The 23,264-nt window shown below is 35.9% G+C and overlaps 1 protein-coding gene across 1 annotated transcript in view; it reads right to left on the bottom strand.

The window, feature by feature from the left end:
• Malrd1 (MAM and LDL receptor class A domain containing 1) overlaps positions 1 to 23,264 on the bottom strand; it is a 605,236-nt gene that overhangs the window by 235,049 nt on the left and 346,923 nt on the right. The window contains exons 26-27 of the mRNA XM_052729219.1: positions 20,451 to 20,696; positions 18,725 to 18,882 (exon numbers count right to left, since the gene is read on the bottom strand). Coding sequence (XP_052585179.1) covers positions 18,725 to 18,882; positions 20,451 to 20,696 — 404 coding nt within the window. The remainder of the gene's footprint in view (positions 1 to 18,724; positions 18,883 to 20,450; positions 20,697 to 23,264) is intronic.

The following is a 23,264-nucleotide window of genomic DNA, read 5'->3' as shown; positions in this document are numbered from 1 at the left end:
AGCCAAGTGGAGATGCCCAAGGCAAACAGCCAACAGTGGCAGTGGCCAGAGTGCAACAGAGGCTTCAGACCCCAGTGCTTGGAACAGGTCTGTCAGCAGCCAGCTGGAGGGAGAGCACAGGATGCCATTATGGAAACAGTTCTGAGACTTGATGAGACATGATAAATCTTGTTGGCTACAGAGTCCTCAGGACATTATTATATGCCATCCTTTCACATGGCATGGATGGAGACATATTACAGTTTGATTATACAGTCCAAACGGACTTATAAAGTTGACAGATGTCTTTTACCTACTCAAACACAGCAAAGAATCATCTTTAGCTGATTTGTGCACCCCACACATTCCATACTTGTCTTAATGCAGATATGTATGTTACCTTTAAAAGTTTATATGTTTTCAGAAAAAAAAAACCAGACACCAATGAAGACAAATAGTCCAGGTGATCCAGCATCTCAGAATGCCTCTGTCGTCACTTACTAACAATTCTGCAAACAGAACAACTTCAAAGCTCTTAGTTGAGATGGTCCAACCTCACATACTACTCTAGCCAGGACTACAGATAAGCCCTGCATTTTCCCATCACACCAAGATTGGACAACAGCTAGCCTTTCCAGAACTTGATCATTATCTCAATTTTCTCAAAGTCCCCTAAAGATAACATTCCCTAGATAACAGGAAATAATTTTAAGAACAACTACCCAAATTCACAAAAGGTGAGGTGGATGCATTTTGGTCATTTGGTGGATTATGGATGTTTATTATGATTTAGAGGGATTGGTTGCAATTTGTTATTGGTCATGGTCAGGGAGAAAACTAAGCAAAGGAGATTAAAGTCAGGGATCTTATTCTGAAAAAAGTGGGGGGGGGATATAAGAATGATAGGATAAGAGGGTAGATTATTGAATCTACTTTTAAACTAAAAACCAACTACTAGTCTCAAATATTTTGCATTGGTACGGATTTATGTATATTGATACAAATGTAAGGTTATTTTTGTTATGCTATATATATATATATATTTCTACTCTTGTGTAAGGTATTTTTGTATATTGATACAAATGTAAGGTTATTTTTGTAACAATACATTGTAAGGGATTGTATCTATGCAACTAATTTAAAATTTAAATGTAAAGTTATAGTCCTTGAAAGCTATCATTACAAACTGTTCAGGATAACTAAGAAACACAGGTTAATATTTAGTCAACTAAAACAATCAAACTTGTGGTTAGATATGTTTTCAAGGTCAAACAGATATAGTTTAGATAAAAAGATATTCTTCAAATACTTTAGAGACCTACAGAATATGGCATTTAAGGTGTTCTAATAACATGAGGCATTTATGACAGTGAGATATGTCTGCTCCTGGCAACACCAATTTATTGTAGAGATGATGGTATTGAAGAACCACCATATGGAGCTTGATTTCTATGTGGTAAACCTAGCCATTGGACAGGAAACTGACCTTGCATGGACTGCTGACAGTATGCTGTCCAAATTGAACAAGGACGACACAATAGAAGGCAACTGCCAAACATTGCTGAGACAAGAAAGGACAGTCCTTCAAAATTTCTGATTCACAGAAAAGTCTGTCATATAGTCTAGGCTTGCAGACTGGAGATGAATGCTCCAATATTGCAGAGGGACCTTGGGTGACTTTTCAGGAAGCCAGATGTCTCTGAAATTTGTTTAATTTGGGAAGTTGTTCTCTCTGCACTTACTGTTTACTCAGGTAATATTATATCCTTCTTGGGTGTCTGATGGATTTGAAGACTAGATAGTCATAAAATACCATTTTTTTGTTAGAAAATTTAGAAAAGAAACTTATAAAAGAGATTTAAAATTTATAAGGTTGAGAGACATAAGCTTAAGTTGTTTATCTAAGAAAATGTTTTAAGATATAAAAAGACCATTTTAAGATGGTAACACAAGTTATGACAGAAAGTGGTTTAGGTATAAAACTTTGGATTCATCAAGATAGGATTGATAATAGAGTGTTGCCAAATATAAATGGAGTGGACATTGTTAATATAATTATTACCTGATAATTGTTATTATCTTATACAGTTTTACTGTGTTAGAGTTAAAACATTTCCTTTTTACTTAGACAAAAAGGGGGAAATATTGTGGGATATTTGATCACACTGTGTGAAAATGTGTAGCTGGTTTACTCTGGTTGGTTTAATAAAAAGCTGAATGGTCAATAGCTAGGCCGGAGAGGTTAGGCAGGACTTCAAGGCAGAGAGAGGAACTCAGGGGTATGAATCTAGGCATGCTGGAGATACTAGTGAGACATTGAGGAAGTTGGACATACAGAATATAGGAGAGTTAAAAAGCCACTTGGTAGAACATAGATAAGAGGAAATTAAATAGGTTTTGTAAATTATAAGAGCTAGTGGGACAAGCCTAAGCTAAGGCCAAGCTTTCATAATTAATAATAAGCCTCGGCATCATTATTTAGGAGCTGGTGACCCAAAAGAAAGTCTGACAAGAAAGTCTAACTACACACATCTTCCCCCACTTCTCCTAAGCATACGCCCTTTCCCTAAGTAATGACGTCTCTCATCTGTCATCATTTGTTACAGCATTGTCACTTCCAAAATGGAATATTAATGGTGAAATACAATTGCAACCTTGGGGAATCATTTTGGCTCGGCATAATTATTTGAAAATCCTATTTTGGTGGGTGTCAATAATGTTTTCCAATTTGTTAACAAATTATACATCATGGAATGAACTTAAACCAGTTTAGCCAATCACTCACTGAAGTATACATATGGGTCATTTTTAATTTCGGATGTTTCCGAAAATTAAAATAAACACATACATGTACAATATTGGGTAAATGCTTCTCCAGGGCAAACTAGGAATAAAGTCACTAGCTCATATGATGGTAGAATATTTAGTGCTTACTTTTTTAAGAGGCTCTCAATTTATATTCTCACTAGCAGCACAGTATTGATACAGAATCTCTGCAGCCTACTGACAATTTGATGCTGACTATATTTCCTTAGACACTGAGAGAATTTTAGTGATCTTTAATAAATTACATGATATTTCTTATGGTTAATAATACTGACAATTCTTTAATGTTTTTGCTTGTATCTAACATCTGCATTCTTCAACGTGGGGTGTATTTTCCTCATATTCTTTTTGGAGTATTTTTAATTACTACTATACAAGGAGGGAGTAATATATGAAATGTATAGGTGTGAATATTCTTGAGAAGCCCATATGAATTTCCAGCTCTTGTTTTGAATTTAAGCTATCACTCCTTTGCTGCTTTTGAAGGAATCACATGCACTATCATCTCAGCAGATAGAGTATTTTCCATTATTTAATGAATAGGATGTTCAGACAACCATGACCATACACAGAACCATCTGTTTAATTTTTTTTCAACACTGAATAACATCTAAATAATTTCTTGTGGCTTTGGTCTCCATTACTATAATCCCTGTAATGGTAGAACATCATTTTATAAGCTTAGTGGATATTTTCGTCTTTACTTTTTGTGCTGTCTATTATGTCTTTGTTCCATTTGTCTATACACTTTAGGAATCTGTAGGACTCATTTAAAGATGCAGTAGTATATGACAGTTAAATATAGCTTGTGGAGCTTAAATATTGTGATTTAATTTGGCTCACTTAAATCTGGGTATTAGGATAAAAATCAACAGAGGTAAGAATGAAGGCCAGAGTTTGAAGAGTCATTCTTCACAAGGATGGTAAATCCTTCCCCCATTTACACATTAAAAACAACATTTATGAGTGGAAAAGTGAAAACCAAGATCATACAAAAAAAAAAACCTCAACCCTAGACAAAAATCATCTAATGTCATACCAAGCATTTGATTATCCTCTTACATTTGGTGCTTCTATGGAGACTGGTAGAATAATAGCAAAGTAAGGACAAGCATTTTTTTTTCCTACAACAGAGCTCCTAAATGACTTGGGTGCAGCACCATGTCATATTAATGCCATTCTGCCTATGAGATATGGTGATGATTTGAACATTTGTCATATGTGAGGAGGAGGGTAATGACTTTTCTGATGGAAAATGTCAATAGCCCACTCTTCCTTTGCTTTAAAACACTCATTTTGTTTTACCTGGATATTCATTCATCACAAATAACTGACTTCTGATAACATCCTGCTTTTCCAACATCATCTTGTAATGACACCTTTAGCCAGGTTGCAGAAAATAAACAATAACAGCTTGTGCTCTAAGCTCAGCAACTAACAAATCACATTGTGACTCAGTTATCAGTGAATGCAGACACTAAGGTCCATGCACACCCATCTAAGCAGACAGGATGTAAGAACAAACATGGGCCAAACAATGGCCTCAAAGGGAAGGTCATTTTGTTGAAAAAACAATAAAATTACTATTTGGAAAGTAGTAAGTCATATATTTTGAATGATACATATATTGATAGAGTCTCATTTATTTGAACAGAAGTATCAAATACTCTGGTTTACTTGCATAATTTTGTATGTTCACCTTCTGTGAGAGATAAAATTAAAATTATGGTTTCTTAATGATTTATAGATTCAAAAATTTGTCTTTGCACATTAGTGTGGCATTTGGTGATCCTGAAAACTATTTTTTGAAGGGTAAGAGTATGATAAAAAAAATGTTGTATGAAATTTCAAAATATAAAAGGGAATTATTTGTAGTTTATATTATGAGCATCATTTTTTATATACAGAGAAGGTAGTGTGTAGATACAACTAATTTCAGCCAAGGTAGTAAGTGGGAAGCAGCATAGCTAGGATTCAAATCCATGTCTCTCTCCAGCTAGCTGTCCAGTGATCTTTTCTTATATCTAGGAGCCTTCTGTCCTTCTGTCAACTAAATACTTCTGGTCTTGTGAAATAAGGCACTCAGCCACAGTATTTGAAAAGCCAGATTTCATAAGGAAGGTAAATTCTTCTCCACTTAATGTTATAAGCACTGTTTAAATTGTTTCTCCTGCACGAATTTTTTCCTTCATTAAAAAAACTGAAGAGAAACCCTTATGGTACCAGTTATATTCACAAGAAATAGAAGACCAAGGAATCAGTAGGTTTGGGTTGTTTCCTCTGTGTATGGGAAGGTCATACATTTTCAAGAAGATAATCATATCAGAATGTATAGATGACTAAGTACAGCAGTTTATATCATGGCCCAAACACTCATGCTGAAGTTGTCATTGTTGACATACATTTTCTGAAACACTGTTTTTGAAAATAAAGTAGGCTGAAAGACAGCTTTGTGGATAAAGTGTTTGCCATGCAAACACAGGAATTTGAGTTTACTCCCTGGACCTGTGTGAATAAGTCATGGGTGCTGGCTTAAGTTTACAATCCCAACACTGGGAAGGTAGAGACAAGTAGATGTCTGGTATTAACTGGTCATCTACAATAACTTAATCAGTGAGTTCCAAGACAGAAAAGAATCTATCTCAAAAATATAAAATAGAGAATGATAGATATAATCTCATTTTGACCTCTGACCTCCACATGTGTATGGACAAACACACACTTGAACCTGCACACACATGAATAAAAATAAAAATAATTCTTCAAGAGTTTTAGAAACATAAAATGTCTTTGTGGTGAAGTTTGTCAATCATTTTGAATAATGCATTTACCATTTACTGGTTTTACTTCTTGGTATCTATGTTTGCTTTCATAAAAATATTCTCAGATTTTCTTTTTTCTTTTCTTTTCTTTCTTTTTCTTTTTTCTTTCTTTTTTTTTTTTTTTTTTGATTTTTCGAGACAGGGTTTCTCTGTGTAGCTTTGCGCCTTTCCTGGAACTCACTTGGTAGCCCAGGCTGGCCTCAAACTCACAGAGATCCTCCTGGCTCTGCCTCCCGAGTGTTGTGATTAAAGACGTGCACCACCGCCACCACCACCCAGCTCAGATTTTCATGTTATCTAAAGCCACTTAGGAAAAATCACCACATGTTTTTAGCTGGAAAGTTTGAAAAAAATGTTAATTTCCAAAAGCAAAATATATCAGGTAGTCTAATAAGAAACAGAATGTATGATATATTAATCCAAGATAAATTATGTTGGTCAAAACTCTGGTCTTAATCATTTTACAAAATGTGAAATATTTTTTCTAGTTCTGAACTAGAAAAAGTTTAAAAGCATCCTGTGAGTTTTTCCAAATAAAGTTTATTAGTATGACATGGATACAGTCATAATAAAGAAGTAGAAATACATCCTGAAATTGCTGGTGTGCATCTACAAAAATAAAACTGTTCACGATCTCTCCACATCTAAGCAAACACTGTAAATTGCCAAAGCTTCATATAGATATGCTCCAATCATATTTTGTTTGCAAATGGATACATGAAATGACAGAAAAAAATACTTCCTTTACTTTTGGTTATTTATGCTCTTCATTTAACTGCTGAGACAATAACAAACAGAGCCTCTTTGCATAGTTTTGATTATAAAAGGCCATTTGATGTCATACTTTATGATTTTCAGTGTGTGCACATGTATATTAATATCAGTACAATAGAAAATGATCTCCAGTTTGAAAGAGGCCAATCATGTGTTCATATCAAAACTGTACCTCCTGGCTTGAAAATTTTTTAAAAAGCAAAAAAAAAAAAAAAAAAAAAAAAAAAAAAGGAAAAGCAAAAAGCCCAGAAGACAGTAACACATTTTCTGAACTTTATCTCACCATCCCAGAATCAAATTTTTCTGTAACTTGGGTTGTTTCTGCAATACTGGGGTGGAGGGTTGAATGAGCCCCCAGTCAAGTAAAGAGTCAAAACAACTCAGTAAAATTCACCCCTATACATCCTTGTAGCCTATGGTTTCTAGTAGAGGAATTCCCTGAATTCACACAAGGTATCTTTCCTCTTCTTTTTAACCTTGAGCCTCTTTGTCTTTTCAATCACTTATAGTCAAAGTAATACTCCAGTTTATAAACCTGAAGTACTTCCTAAGCCTCCTGACTACCACAAATTAGTACCAAAGGTGAAATTAGCACCATGGCCTGAGTGCACACACTGAATGGCAAATCAACTTCATCAGCATTGAAAATCTGTGCCAAGGCTTCAAAGATGTATTCACTGAATGTCTAATAATAAAGCCTTCATACACTTGATCTGGACTATTAAGGAAATTCATCAACAGAGTTATATTGACTACTTTTCTTCTAGTGCTTAAACAAACTTCCTTCCAAAAGCAAGTTTAGGAAAGAAGAGTTTATTTTTGCCTCACAGTTTGAATACAGTCTGTCATTGTAAGTAGCAGCATGAGGCAGCTGGTCACATTGTATCCAGAGTCCTGAAGTGGAAAGGGATGAATGCTGGTACTCAGGGCCCACGGAAGGATGCCACCAAAACTTACTATAGGTCCTAACGCTTCAATTAATCCAGTTTAGAAACTCAATCTCAGGCCTGAACGCAGTTTATTACCTAGCTCATTCTAGATCCTGGTGACAATTGATGTTAACTATCACGTTGGTTCAGTTCATAAAAGAGAATAATTCAAAGAGTTCCATTTTTAGTGGTTTTCATTTTTTAATTCTTGAATGGGAAATGTTGATCATAAAATGATACAGGGTTTTAAATTAGTACTACAAATTAGTTATCTTATATAGAATGGAGATTCTTTCTAGACTGCACAGGCAATTCCACAGTTTCTCCTATATACAATCTTCCTCCACTTTATAAATTATTTTGATACATTCACTTACTTTTATTAATATTTGTATTTACATCTTTAAGTATTGAAAATATACCTCATTGTTTTTCTAATAACTAAATGCCTTTGATAAGCAACTCATAATTAGGCACACACAAATAGATCACACATTTTTCCTGCCTTCAAGATGGTAGAAGAAAATCAAGTGACAGAGAGAATATTTAAACTGGATTTAGAAAGATGCCCATTGTGGTAGTTAGTTCTAATTGTCAACTTGACGCATTAAAATCACCCGAGGAAAGTCTCAAAGCGGGGGGGGGGGGGGGGGGGGGACACTTGTGGGGATGTCTATAGGGGATTGTCTTAAATGCATTGAATTGGGAAGACTTGGTAATTATGGATGGCAGAATTAATTGAGCTCAGGTCCTGGAATATGTAAGCACAGAAAAAGAGGCTAAGCACAAGTATGCATATGCACACTCCTTTCTCTTCTCTTGAGTATGGATGTGATGTGACTAGGCATTTTAAGTTCCTACCACATTGACTTCTCCATTATGATGGACTGTTCTTGTTCAAATCTTAGATGGTCTTTCAATAAAAATCCTGGAGCCTGATATCAAGGTGAAAGCTGAAAGATTAGAGAAGCAGAGCAGCCAGCCACTAGTTCTTATCTTGTTCGAATCTTAGATGGTCTTTTAATAAAAACCCAGAGCCTGATATCAAGGATGAAAGCTGAAAGATCAGAGAAGCAGAGCAGTCAGCCACTAGTTCTTACCTCTACAAAAACTGCAGCCTAAAGAGTGAGTTCCTGTTTTCTCATGCCTTATATACCTTTCTCTGCCCAGACATCACTTCCTGGGATTAAAGGCCTGTGTGCTTCCCAGTATTGGGATTAAAGGTGTGTGCCACCACTGCCTGGCTCTGTTTCCAGTGTGGCCTTGAACTCACAGAGTTCCAGACTAATCCTATCCCGAGTGATAGGATTAAGGGTGTGTGCCACCACTGTCTGGCCTCTATGTCTAATCTGGTGGCTGGCTCTGTCCTCTGATCCCTAGGCAAGTTTATTAGGGTACACAATTAATCACTACAGACTGTAACCTAGAATCATGAGTTAAAATAAGATCTTTCTCCCATACATTGATTTTTATCAGGGTGTTTTATCATTGTAACAGAAATAAAATGAGGACACCCAGGATTTGCCTATTCCAGGTTATGTGTGGATATGTATTGGTGGAGAGAAGAATAGAGAGTAAAGTTGTCAGAAAGCACAAATATTTTTAAAGCCATAGATGGGGAAATGGTGCATATAGGAGCACAATTGATAAACCTGCTTGGTCACATGTGATCACAATTGCTTGATGAAAAACAATTGAAGGGAAGTACCAAGTTAGGTGGGGCCATGGGATTAGACACATTGCTCTCTGAAAACATGAAGAATTACATCTCTCACAAAAGAAAGAACTTCCTATGGGACATGGAAATAAGCATGTGACAGGAAGAATGTGGAGAAAACACTGCTTCTTAGGGAATCAGTGTGACCACTTCATTTGAGGTCTTTTAGAAATCAATCTCACCCCTGCAAAACTGTTTTCATTAATATCCAATTAATCTTATCTGGTTTTTATCATCGATGTCCCATAATGAATGCTGAAATGGAGTTCTTGAACAATAGGTAAAATGAGTGCAGTACAAGATGTTGAGTAAAGGATTTGAGTAAAGGCCATCTCTTGATTGACCTACTCTATCTTAAAATTTTCCCATAAAGAAGTACAGTGTATTGGCTGTTAATGGTCATCTCATCAGTGCTGTTTATGTTTGATCTGCATGATTTATTTTGTGTAATCTGGAAATTAAATAAAATGTTAATGCTTTGTTATGTTACTCTCCAAAATTACTTAACCTATCACCATCCAAATTTCAGGGGGATAAAAAAGAATATTTGAGAAAATAGCAGAGAAGCTGAAATTTGTCTCTCATATCAAGCAAAAGTTCAAAGTTAACTCCATTAAAATGTCATTAAGGATTTAATATTTCAATTTTTCTCTTGTGGTTGCAAAAGCCATTTTAGACTTTTTAAGTTGATGACTTTATTGTTCATTGTTATACAAACTGCTAATTTGCATGTATAATTTGATGCCTTACAATCTAACATAAAAACAATGCTTTAAAAGTTGCTCAATGCATGTAACTAACTCAACTGTAAGATGAATGCTTGCTTTCTTATTATCATTAATTATTATTATGTAATATTTTATATTCGTAATATTTCTCTGATACTGGAAAATCCTGAGTTTAGTGGATTCATTTTAGATATTTCTAAATCTTTTATTTAAACCATTTTTTCTTTCTCCTATTTATCCAAATTCTACATATCTTTCAAGAACCAACTTAGTTATTTCTCCTGATCCACCTAACTCTATAAACATTTTAACCATTTCTTCAGCCATAGTATGTTAAATATTTCCTTCTGTATGTGGTGTTTAATTATGTGCTATGGCACATTTTCAAGATTGGACAGTAGATAAGGTGTATACCATGCTTGTGTCTTGCAAGTCACTAATCAATGAAGAAGAGCATCTTCTTCATAGGCAGAGGTCAGGTAGCATAGTTATGTTGGGAAACAAAGACTCCATTGTACAAGCATATGTTGACAATCTGGACCTATCATTGGAATTCATTTAGGTTCCATGATTGACTGAAGTACAGGAAGTCATGAGCCACATTTTGCTTCAGAAAACAGACAAGAACTATAAATGAACACTCAGTTTATACCAGCAGAGTCCTTATAGCTTCTCACAGAAAGACTAGGTACCACACCACTACCCTTTGAAGGAGGACCCGCTCTAAACTTAGAATCCCATCTAACCTGCATAAGGGGTGAAACTCATTGAATATTTGTTTGAGTGTAAGAATGGGAACAAACTTGAAACTTCCTTTCAGAGGCTAGCCCTCTTAAATGAAGGATTGGTCTTCATAAAGAGAATCCAAGTTGAGACTAATATTCCAAGTTTTACAGCTTTTCATATCTTTTGAACCTTTTACTTTTTACCTTATTCTACATGCTTTTTGTGGAATGACAGAAGACCTTGACAAAGCATTCTGTGGACATAAATGATGAGAAATTAGAAAATATTAATGACTTCTTCATAAGTGGATAGATATAGAACTCAAAGGAATATGCATTTACTTGTGAATATTCCTTCATCACTGAAATCTGGGTTCTGATCATTCATTTTAATTAAGATTAGTCTAAGAGTATGAATAGGAGGGTTTTGTTTCTTCATCTCTTACAAGAATTGATAATTAGATTTCTCCCATGTTAACTGCTTACTCTGATAAACCAGAGCAAGAGAATCACAGAGCCTTTCTACACCAATACTATCATCTATAATTGGTCATATCACTGGTCATATAGCCTCATCTGAGGCAGGATATGAAGCAATTACAATGATAAGATGGTCTATATTAGCTAAAACATGTATTGCAAACTATATAGAAAATGAGCTGAATAGACAATGAAATATAATTGATGAGAATAGATAAATTATATAGAATTATTGTTCTGTAGAAAAAGTATTTTAATTTTTTAGGCAGTGTCCAAAAAAATGAAAAAAAGGTAATAAATAAATGTCCTCCCATAATGATTTTTAAAAATATACAACTATTATCAGTAAAGAAGCAAAATTTGAATTAACTAGTTCTTAGCATTCCCAGAGAACAGCTCTGTACAATAGTGGTATCCATGAATTTCAAATGGATAAATGCATGGGAAGCTACTGGTCCATTATGTTTCAAACTGGACAACCTGGAATACTGTTTTTCTTCCTTTCATGCAGATTGTGTGGCAGATACAAATCCCATGACTCATTCTTTTCTTTTTATTTTCAGGTATTTTGTGTTTTGTTTTTAACTGATGCATCCACTGCTTCTACAGTACAGCATCGGTTATGATGTTTTGACACATGAATGCATTACACAATCAGAAAGTGAAAGTAGTTAGCACGTTCATCACTGTCAATATTTCTTTGTGATGACAATATTTTAAATACTCACTAATTGTTTCAAAATAAAAGTACAGTATAATCACCTTACTGTAAAATAAAGTAATAGAAATTATCTTTCCTTATTTCAATTCAGATTTTGCCCACTGTTCCTTCGCTTGATTCCCTTACCCCTTTGCATGCTTGAAACATCACTTAAGAAATGACAATTATCAATTCAGAAGGCAAATGTCTAGAAAATTAAAAACCTTACTGGGATTCTTGTATAGAAAATATCATTTTTCAAGAGTTTGGCAACATAAAATACAGAATATAGATCTTCTTTTCATTAACTTAAGCTAAATTTTGTATGTTTTTTTCAATCAGTGAGCACTGGCAACAGATAATTGGTATTAATGCTATGTGACTATCTCATTGGTAATAAAAGCAGATATTTTATCACAAGACAGTACTGTAAATATCTAAAACTATCATCCATGTTAGTCACCAGAGGAAATAGTTGTATCATCATTCATTATATCTTATCGTGTAAACCTCTGTTCAATTTTAGAAGTCATTTGAGAGGAGGGAACCTCAATTAAAAAAAGATGCCTCCATGGGCTGTAGGACATTTTCTTAATTAGTGTTTGATGTTGAAGGGCCTAGCCTGTTGTGGGTGATGGTATCCCTGGGCTGATGGTCTTGAATTCTACAAGAAAGCAGCTGAACAAGCCATGAGAAGCAAGTCAGTAAGCAGCACTGTTGCAGAATATTTGTTTACACTCTGTGAAGATGTGTCACTGTGACTGTTTTAATAAACAGTTAAATGGCCAATAGCTAGGCAGGAGAGAATACGCAGGACTTCCAGAGAGAGAAGAACTGACAGTTACAATCTAGTGTGGCAGGAGACAGCAGTGTGAGACACTGAAGAAGTTGGGCATATGGTACAGAAGAGAGGCAACCAAGCTGCATGGTACAGTGTAGATTAATAAAAAACAGGTTAATTTAAGTTATAAGAACTAGTTGGGGAAAGCCTAAGATAACACCAAGATTTCATAATTAATAATAAGCCTTTCTGTCATTATTTGTGAGCTGGTGGCCCAAAGGAAAGTCTGACTATAAGCATCCCTCAAATGGCCTCTGCATCAACTCTTGCCTCCAGGTCCTTGCCTTGAGTTCCTATCCTTACTTCCTTTTATGATGAACAGTAATATGGAAATATAAACCAAATCAAGCCTTTTCTCCCAAATTTCCTTTTTGGTCATGCTGTTTCATCACAGCAATAGAAACCCTAAGACAGAATGGTTTATGAGAGTGTTTGGATAGAGAAAGAGAAGGGGAAATGATGTAATGATATTATAATCTTAAAAAATAGCAGAAGTATAAGGAAATTTAATTTGACTTGTTTATGTTCCAAAATTCATGTGATTGCAAATCCAATCATTGCAAAACCAATTTTCCTTTCTCTAGGTTCTATATCGCCTTTATATCTACATCCTATATACCCCTTTTTTAAACTATGGGATAAATGAAGCTGCATTAACTATTCAGTGGGATGAAGAGATTAGAACACACACAGTGTGAAAACCTCACCAGTAGAAATGTGTGTGTGTAGATCTCTTAAGATTAGGGTGGTGTTGAGTATATAGGAGATGAGGTAATTGGAGGTCTTTAGGCAGAGTAAGTGTTTACATTTTAATCATTTGAACCATGTACAACTGAAGCTCTTGTTGACTAGACAGAGTCAAAGAATAAAGGATGATGAGCTATTTACTAATCAAAGGACAGTGGCCTTTTCACTTAATCATTTGATATTTTCTACAACCCAGTGAACAAAATCACTATAGTTATTCTTCACTATCCTTGAGGGACTGGTTCTAGGAACCCTGAGATACTAAAACCCATACATATTTAAGACCTGTTACCAAAAATTTTGTTTCTAAAAAAAGTCTTTGAATGGACTGAAGAGATGGCTGAGCTATTAAGAGCACTGTTGGCCTTGCAGAGGGCCCCAGGTTTGGTGCTCAGTACCCACATGCTGGCTTACAACCATCCCTAACTCCAGTTCCAGGGAATCTAATACCTCTTTTGACCTTCATGGGGATCAGAAACATATGTGGTGCACATTCATACATGTAGCCAAAAAGTTCATACAAATTAAATAAAATAAATATGTGCTAAAAAACTAAAGATCTATGTGTGTTTAATATAGATGCAGTGGTTTCATATAATCTGAAAAGAAACCTGAGTAGATATATACTATTTTTTTAAAGATTCATTGTGAAATCTAGAGATGAGGAACTCATAGAGAGGAAAGGCTGACTCTATTTCTATTTTTTATTGAAGGAATCATCAAACAATTTCTAAGAAATTGAATAATTCAAATTAGAAGTCAGAAAATTGAATACAATCTTTTTTTCATAAAATGCCATGTGAATGGACTTAAGAAATATATGTCTCACTCCTAGTTCTTCACCTTTGAAATGAATAGCTTACACTAGAGAATATTGAAGGACTCGCCAGCTCTAAAATTTCTCTCTTCCACTAAGCAAGACAAAGCAACAAAGTAGTTTAATTATGATCTTTCAGCGTTACAGGGTTGCCCTATCAGGAGAGCTCTCCTGAAATACATTATTTTTCTCCACTTCTGGTTTGAATATATTATGTGATCTATCATGACTGCATAATGGATAGTCCTGAATGCTTTCAATTAAATATATTTAAATTCCCTAAAGCACACAGTAATCTTGATTAAAAAAAATCAACAGTTTATTATGGATGGAGCACTTTCAGAAGGCAATAATGTTCTTCAGAGAGCAGGTGCATTCTATTCAAATGACTAGTTGAAAGGATGCACAAGGCTGTTTGTTTCATTAGAGGCTGGGCAGATTTCACTGTATATGTGATTTATGAAGAGCAAAGCACATTGAAGAATTTCCCCCTCCAAGTTTGAAGAGTGTTCATACTCATATCCCAAATGTCCTGGGCTAATCTCACCAGAAGAAAAAATGACTGGAATAATAAGTGAAATTATGAAAGAAGAACTAAATATATTTTTAAATTAAATTTATTATTGGGATGGGTACATAGCACTGTTGATGGCGTGCTTGTTTAAGATACGTGAGACCTTGGATTCCCTCATCACTGAATAACTGAGCATAAGGGCAGAAACTGAACACACTTCACTTCTGACAGCCTCCCTGGAAAGACAGAAAGCAAACTGACCATGTAACACTCTAATGTTATTTAAAGTTGCCCGAGTTCAAGCCTTTGTTCATACACTTACTTGTGATTTTAGACATTGCATTTAATTCACATGGACCTCACTTGGTAAAAATAAAGGCTGTGTAATAACACATTTCCACCACTTTCCATAGGCTGAATCTCTCTCACAGAGGATTTGTCTTGGTCCAAGCACTGAGGGACAAAAAACTAATGATCTTTCTACCCAGTTAACTATTTAACACTATGTGATTTTATTTTAAACAGCATTAGTACTCTTGGAAAATTTTAATTACATTATTTTAGAGGTTTGTTTGTTAGCTTGTTTTACTATCTAAACACAAGACAAAAACAAAGATAATAATATAATAACTGGTATTAGTTTCTCAGCAGACTAGCTCTTTGTATTCTTGTTAGTGACATATTGCCATGATTTAAGACACAAAAATTACAGTTTCAGTAACAAATTGCATCTCTCTCTCTCTCTCTCTCTCTCTCTCTCTCTCTCTCTCTCTCTCTCTCTCTCTCTCTCAGCTATATATATAGCTGTCATGTAACTGGTAGCAAGACATATGAGGGGAAAGTATAAAATAAATAATCTATAAAATGGTATGGATATTCATTAAATGCTCTCTAAGGCTAAATAGCTTTGTTGGGGTTTCCCTGTATTCATGTCATTATTACAGGAATATTGTAAGAATTGTGTAATTCTATTTTAAGCACCATTATTTTTTTATTTTTCAAAACAAGGTCCATGCAACCAATATGGAACTCAGTTAAGTAAAACTTCCATTTCACTCTTCTCCATGTAGAACACTTAGCTATGGAAAGAGGAAGTAAACACATTATTTTTTTAATATGGACATGCCCAGATTTAAATCCCTGCTCCATGAATACAATAATAGGGCAAGCATACCCTCACCATGCTATTACTGTAAAATTGCTTTCTTTAGCCCATTACTACAGCAGGACTCACACTACATGTTTTAGAATGTTGTATTAGGAATTGTAAGAAACAATACAGGTGTTCATGCTCAGTGAACGGCCCATGCTAGTATGTGTTGTCATTGTTGCTATCTGAAATAAGTACAACTCTACATAAATTGTGTCACCACTAAATCATTGTGCAACCCTCAGATGCCTTTATGTCTGATTGAATTCTGTACTTCAGGTTTAGATTATAAGTTCTTCAGACCAAACACGACTGCCTTGTATGAAACATATTGTAACCCTTCCTTCCACAGGGATGAACCTTAACAAGGACCTAGTAAAGCACCCCTTTATAATTGCTTCATCAATCACTCCCTGGAGATCTTAGGTGGCAAGCAAAACCCCAAATTTCAATACCTTGGTCTCAAGAACTGACAAACTATTTGTAGAAAGATAATAATCATCAATCACCAGCTAGTGAGCAGAACTCAGTCCTAGAATCCAGATGAACACTCAGGAGAGGAATTGCAGAAATCAAAAGAGGAAAGGAAGCTTTTTCTTTTCAAAATGCTGTAGCTTAGAGTTGTATTAACTTGGTGTGGAGCAAAAACACTGGGTGGCGGTGCCATTTCTGAGGCTCAGAAGAGGAGACTGAGCCAGAGGGGGGCACATTCATGAACTGCAAATATTGTTTGTGTGAGGAGAAAAGAAAGAAAGAAAACGCAGAATCTTCCCCCTGTTGAGTTTGCCATCTGCCTAGCATGTTTTCAGATTCCTGAGAGGGTAAAATCCAGCATGGTCCCCCACACAGGCAAGTCTAAGAAGTGCTTTGTAAACAGGATCAAAAACATTCATATTATTCACCAAAGTGAAGTGATTTCCCCAAAATTCTGAATATAAAATAAATACATGCCATGAAAGCTTTCTCACCTTCATTGTCCTTGAGATTTCACAAAATAAGTATGTACTATTTATTTGATTATTATTTGCTTATTTATTTACTGTTTGTTTGTTTCAGGTGCAAGTGTCAAACCCAGTGTCTTGCACGTGGTCGGCAAGTGTTTAGGCATGGAGTCACAACTCCAATGCCCAAACAATGCCCCCTCAGTTTGGGTGGGAGTTTCATTAAGTCTAAAAGTATTTCTCATTTAAATCTTGTTCACCAATTAATTGCTTGACAATTGATTACATGTATTTAATACATTCTCATCACACTCATCCCTGTACTCTCTCTTATCCTCTTCCCCCTTCCAGTTCTCCCCTCCCCCCACTAAGACCCCATCCCATTTTCATATCTCTTTACACATTTTGTTTGTTTGCTTTTGGTTTCTGACCAATTCGATTTAACCATGTCCACTTGGCTAGGGATGGACATGAGCAGGAATAACTTACCAATGGCTACATCACTAAAGACAATAATGTCCTCTGGCCCAGTATCCCTCAACCTCCTTTAGCTCCTTTAGTGGGGTGAAGTATCATGACAACCCCCCCCCCCCCCAGGTGATGACTGAATGTTTAAGGGCTCAGTCCTATACAGGCTCTGTGCAGTCAAGTCTTGTGAGCTCCTAAGTGTCACAGCCATGCCATGCCCATAAAACAGAGTTTCACAGGCTTTTTCCCCAGAGTCCAGCTCAATAAGACTATATGTATATTTTATTTGTTTTGAGACACTGGTCTTTTAAAATGCTATTAAGTCTTCATAGAAATCAGTTAGAGGAGACATAGGAGGTTTTGATTATTTTATAAGAAGACCGATATCTCTAAAAAGCTTAAATTTCATTTTAGTATATTATGAAGTTGGCTCCTATAATGTAACATAGTTGAAAGAAGTTTTTCTTAAGTAAATAATAAAAGCAAATCCACAAAGGACAAAAATCCCTCACATGTTGGACACCAAATAATAAAGTACCACATTCAAAGGAGTACTAAGGAATACTCCTGTGAGAACTTTGAAGTTTCACATGAATTTCTACATTCAAATATAAGAATAACACTGTGGTTATTTGCTGTATGTGTCTTCCTAGGATGCTTTTTACACCTCATTATAGCGTGGTCTAAAGTTCCCAAGTCAGTTCAGGTTTCCAATGAAACATGAGCCACACAGCTGTAAACGATTCAGATAGATGAGGTCTTTGACATTCAGGTCAGATCTTTTCCATCAGCCCTGGGGCCCTTGAGCAAAGCTCATGTGTTAAGAAACAGCAGTGGCTGCTAGAGCATGCTTTAAACCAAGATTTCTTGGAATGATAACTAGATTGTTAAAACACATAAACAAGATGCAGACACACACACACACACACACACACACACACACACACACACACACACACACACACTTCATTTTAACTGCTGCTTTACCTTGTTAAAAGTAAAGGTGTTTTAATTAGGTCTTATTAATATTAATATTTTTTTTACCTTTTTGTTTTGTCCCTAAACTCTGTCACTTTATTATGTTAAATTAAAATTCTGATGGAAACATCCAATTAATAACCAAGAAGGAAATGCATTCATATGTCACATTTAATAAGCAGTTCAATGTAATCATACCTTGATCACACTCATGAGCTCAGTCCTTTGTAATGTATTCATGAAGCCAGAATGTCTATTATTAGTACTCAATAATTACGGGAATAAGAGAAAATGAATAGTTGGTCTCCTTTCAAATGTACAAATAACCTCTTTCCTCTCATTGAAAAGGACAGGAAAGGAAACAGTGAAATGAGAGAACTTAGATTAACTCTGATAAAAGGAGGCTCTGGAATTGTGGGGTGCCACTGCACTCCCTGTTCCCATGTCCCGGCTAATCAAGTTTCATAGGATGTGTGGCCACAGGAGCCACTCCTTGTGAGGAATGAGGTTTCCGCTGGCCAGACCAGAAATCTGTCCTTCTGGCCGGAGCCTCAGAAAGCTCTGCAGCATCCTTAGCCAAGAGCCTACCTTGATGAGAATCTGAATGGATCCTGTGGCTTTTTCAGATATGAAGTACCAGAAGCTCAGAGTACAGGCAGCACTGGATTCTTGCCAAATGGCACTCTTGAAGTGGGCTTTGTCACCGCAAAGGCCTGCTGGGGTTGTCTCTAGATACATGAAGTGACCTAGGAATAAGGATGGAATTTAAATAGGACCAAAGGAACAATAAGGGGATTATTCGTGATTTTTCATCTTAGTTGAGGGTTTTTTGTTTTTTTTTTACTACATTTTATGTGATCTAGCTGCCATTGGCATTTTCATCTGAAATGGAGAATAAATCTAATAGCCTTGTCTCTAGTTCACTGGCAGAAAAACTCCCAACTGCATGTGCTTTGAGCAAAGTGCCTGCAGACTAAATGATCTGACAGGGTATTTATGCCATCACATCAACAAGATAGTCATAGGAATCATTTAATGGACTCCATAAACTGCCCAGTTATTATAAAAGAGTTCAAAGATTTCCATGAAATCAAAATAAGGGAACATCCAGTCACCTGTTGAACATGTAAATAAAATGCTAGGAGTTTTAATGTGTCATGCGCAAAGAAAGCTATTGAGTTTTATTCTGATTATGAAAATATCTAAAGCATATCCTGTATGTCAGTATGTCAGACGAGTGTTTAGATCTTTAAGTCTGCAGCCTAACTTATCAGATCCATGTTACGTGCCAGTGAAATCTCAATATTGAGATACTATTCTGCTATTTGTACTGTTCAGGACATTATAGTCCTTTTGTTACCCTACTAATGTCCTTTGTTCCTTGAGTGTTGCATCTGACATTTGACTGTAAATACTCATTATAAAAAAATTAGCCCATGTCCAGCCCTCTCACAAATGCAGTCTTGTGGTTGTATTTTCACAGTTTCTCAAAAAGGTTCAATCTCATCACCTATAGGCTTCAGCTCATTCAATCTCACAACCTCGGCTACTTACACTGAGCAAACTTCACTATCTCCATTTGACAAACTATGAAGCTGAGTTTGTGAAAAATCTAAATCAAGTGACTAGCTAATGCTCAAAGGAGTGTCCAAATTTAGAGTAATCCATTTCAGATGAGTATGTTTCACTTAGGAAAGTTGTCTGATAGAAGCGAGTACTATCATTCATTTACAGTTACTGAAACTGAAATTAATGCTAGATTGTGACTGTCACTGTGGGCTGATTTGTCTCTGCCATCTCCTAGTCCCTGATTCAATTATCTATCGTCATCATTATTATTGTTTACTTATCTGTTGATGGTAAGTAAAGGTGATGTTATTAAAGTGGACCCTAGTCAATACACCTGGAATCTAACAAAAAATAGCTATGGAAACTACTATGCCATACATAAGAGGAGTTGATGTGACAATGCAGGGCAAACTACCATCTATAAGTGGGGGACTTGTGAGGCTACCAGAGGCTAAGGTAGAGGCAATGGAAGACTGGTTTCTTCCTGACCACCCTTAGAAGGAACCAGTGCTGCCACTAGCTTCATGTTGGCTTTCTGACTCCCAAAACTGAGACAGGATTAGTGTCCATGGTCTCAGCTACCTGTTCTAGGTGCTTTGGTATATTTGTCCCAAGATATGAACACGCATGCTAAATGTTTGGTTGAACAACAGTCTCTCTGCCATAGTCTCTTCAGCTGCTGAGATGATAATGAGGTGGACTTTATGAACATGAACAGGGCAATAGCAACAACCTAATAACTTACCATGTTCATTTCCAAGTGTGTGGTCTTTTGGAGGTCGTTGGCTTTTATGAGAGCCAATTCCTGAAACCCAATCTGAGTTTTCAGCTAGGGAGTTCTTCCAGCCACACCAACATTTCTCAAAAGTGCAGGAACCACCACATTCATTTTCATCAGTGTTATCCCCACAGTCATCTGCAAAATTACACCTCTGCTCTGGACTGTAGCATTGGCCATTCTGACACTCCTCATAGCCATGTGGGCAAAAACCTGGAATAAAGCAAAATGGAATAATAGATTAGTCCATTAATAGTCTAAAGGTCATAAGAATGAATTAAATATAATGTACCAAGGACTACAGTTTCCTTAAGAATTTGAGGTATCTGACCCCCATTTCTCTCTTCTACTTTGTTTCAGAGGTCAGATTCATTCACAAGTGAAAAAAAATGTGTATGAAATTTCAGAAGAAAAAATCCACTTTGTAACTTAGCCTCAAATTTGATCTCTGACATTATAATATAAAATCAGACAGTATCTTCTTTCCTGACTTTTGTTTTGTTCTGATGTTCTTGATATTGTTGTTTTTTAAGACAAAGACTCTTGCTGAGGGATGGTCTGTATGTTAAATTGCTCTGATTGGTCAATAAATAAAACACTGATTGGCCAGTGGCCAGGCAGGAAGTATAGGTGGGACTAACAGAGAGGAGAATTGAGGGAACAGGAAAACAAGGAGAGACACTGCCAGGCCCTGCCATGACAAGTAGCATGTGAAGACACTGATAAGCCATGAGCCATGTGGCAAGGTATAGATTAATGGAAATGGATTAATTTAAGCTGTAAGAACAGTTAGCAAAAAGCCTGCCACGGCCATACAGTTTGTAAGCAATATAAGTCTCTGTGTTTACTTGGTCGGGTCTGAGCAGCTGTGGGATTGGTGGGTGACAAAAATTAGTCCTGACTGTGGGCAAGGCAGGAAAACTCTAGCTACAGACTCTCTCTGTAGTCTAGCCTGAAACTAACTACGTTGCACAGGCTGACCTGAAAAATTCAAAGCAATCCTCAGGCCTCAGCATCTTGAGTACTAGGATTATCAGCAGAAGTTGTCATATTTGTCTCTTCCTTCATAAGCTCCTAGATGCCTGAAACAGAAGCTATTAAGATCATTCCTTGCTATATTTCTATGATGGGGACTCCCATGACTGGAAGGGAATTGCATAATGATTAAAAGTTGGTGTAGATAAAAGGTGGTGATGTTTCAGGCATGTACTGAAAGATGCTCTGGAAATTCCTGTAGATATGCCTGTTGTAGCCTGAATCTTAAATATTTTCCAACAACTTGTTTTGGAAACTTGGTCCCCAGAAAGGCCCTACTGGAATGCTGCAGAAACTTGAGTCAGAATTTAGTAGGAAGTTTTTAAGTCACTAGACTGTGATCTTGAAGGAGATTGTGGAATGCTTTCCCTTCTTCTGTCACTTTTTCATTTCTTGACCAAGAGATAACTAGTTATGTGCTCCCAGTTATGAGCTGCCTCACCCCAGGCATGAAAGCAATGGAGCCAATGAATCATAAACTGTATCCTCCAAAACTCTGAGTCAAAATTAATGTTTTCTCTTTATAATTTGATTATCTTAGGTATTTTTATAATGACCAGGAGTATGCTAAACAGTTTCATGTGGCGACATTGACAGACATGAGAAAAGAAGTCAACAATGAATGGATGGAAAGTGACATAGAATTTACTGGGATAAAAACCCTGTCCTGAAGGCTTCCAGCCATTTCCTGCTGTGCACATTCCTGAAACACCAATGTAAAACGATGCCCAAGTCAATGGGCTTCACTCTGCAAAGTCTGTGAAGATAAATTTCAACTCTGCATTCTGCTTCCAACAGAACTCCCTTCCATGAATTAATTTCTGAATTGTTTTTCTTGTTGGCAGTAATGAATTAAAGAGTTTTTATTTGGTTCATTTTAGTAGATTGACGATAAGACAAAAGATTTTTAATATTTAAATTATGGAACTCAACTAAGAACCACATGCCAAAACACCTTCAGGGTACAAAGAAAGCAAAAATACTTATATTGAGAGAAAATCAAAGGTTACAGATGTCAAATGATTTGTGAATTTTTCAAAAACAGAGTTGCTATTTGGGTCCAGCACTTAAGTCTTCTAAACTGTTTTAAATTCACTGACTTAAAAAGGACCAAGCTGCCCATCACAGAGTAACACTACTGAGAACTAGTAGAGTTGAGGCTGGTAGAAGCATTATTTCTGAAGGGCTAATGAGAAGCTGAGAAATTAAAACATTACTTCATTTTACAAAAGCTGGCACTTATATTGATTCTGCCCATTCTAATTTATTTAGAGAAGAAAAATAAAACCAGTTAAGAACTTAAGAGATGATTTTCTCCAAAGTAACTGAATCAAACAACAACTGAATGCCTCCAAGTTAAAGAAGAAAATAGAGACATAGTTCTGAATAGGAAAATATTAAATTTTTAATACATCACACAAACTCAGTAGTGCTAATATTTTGAGACAATAATACATTTTTCAATTTTTAAAACAAGGTAACTACATAAATAAAAGTACAGTCATATAACTATACAAAACTATATTTGAATACAATCTCTACATTAATAAATAAAATATCACTGTTATAATATAATCCATTCCATTCATAAGATGATACACAGTAGTGATCTTGTTGTGGAGTTCAAGACCACCAAAAGACTACCTAGACTCTCAAGATTTTAATCAGTCAAATTTTATTTAAGCTACAACTGACCACAGCCCCTTTGGTGGGACTGTAGCCCAGCTAAAAGGGGAGAAGAACCTT

This window comes from Peromyscus californicus, unplaced genomic scaffold, assembly GCF_007827085.1.
Source record: "Peromyscus californicus insignis strain IS unplaced genomic scaffold, ASM782708v3 Scaffold_8__1_contigs__length_139910024, whole genome shotgun sequence".
NCBI lineage: Eukaryota > Metazoa > Chordata > Mammalia > Rodentia > Cricetidae > Peromyscus > Peromyscus californicus.
This window is presented reverse-complemented; position numbering and strand designations above follow the sequence as displayed.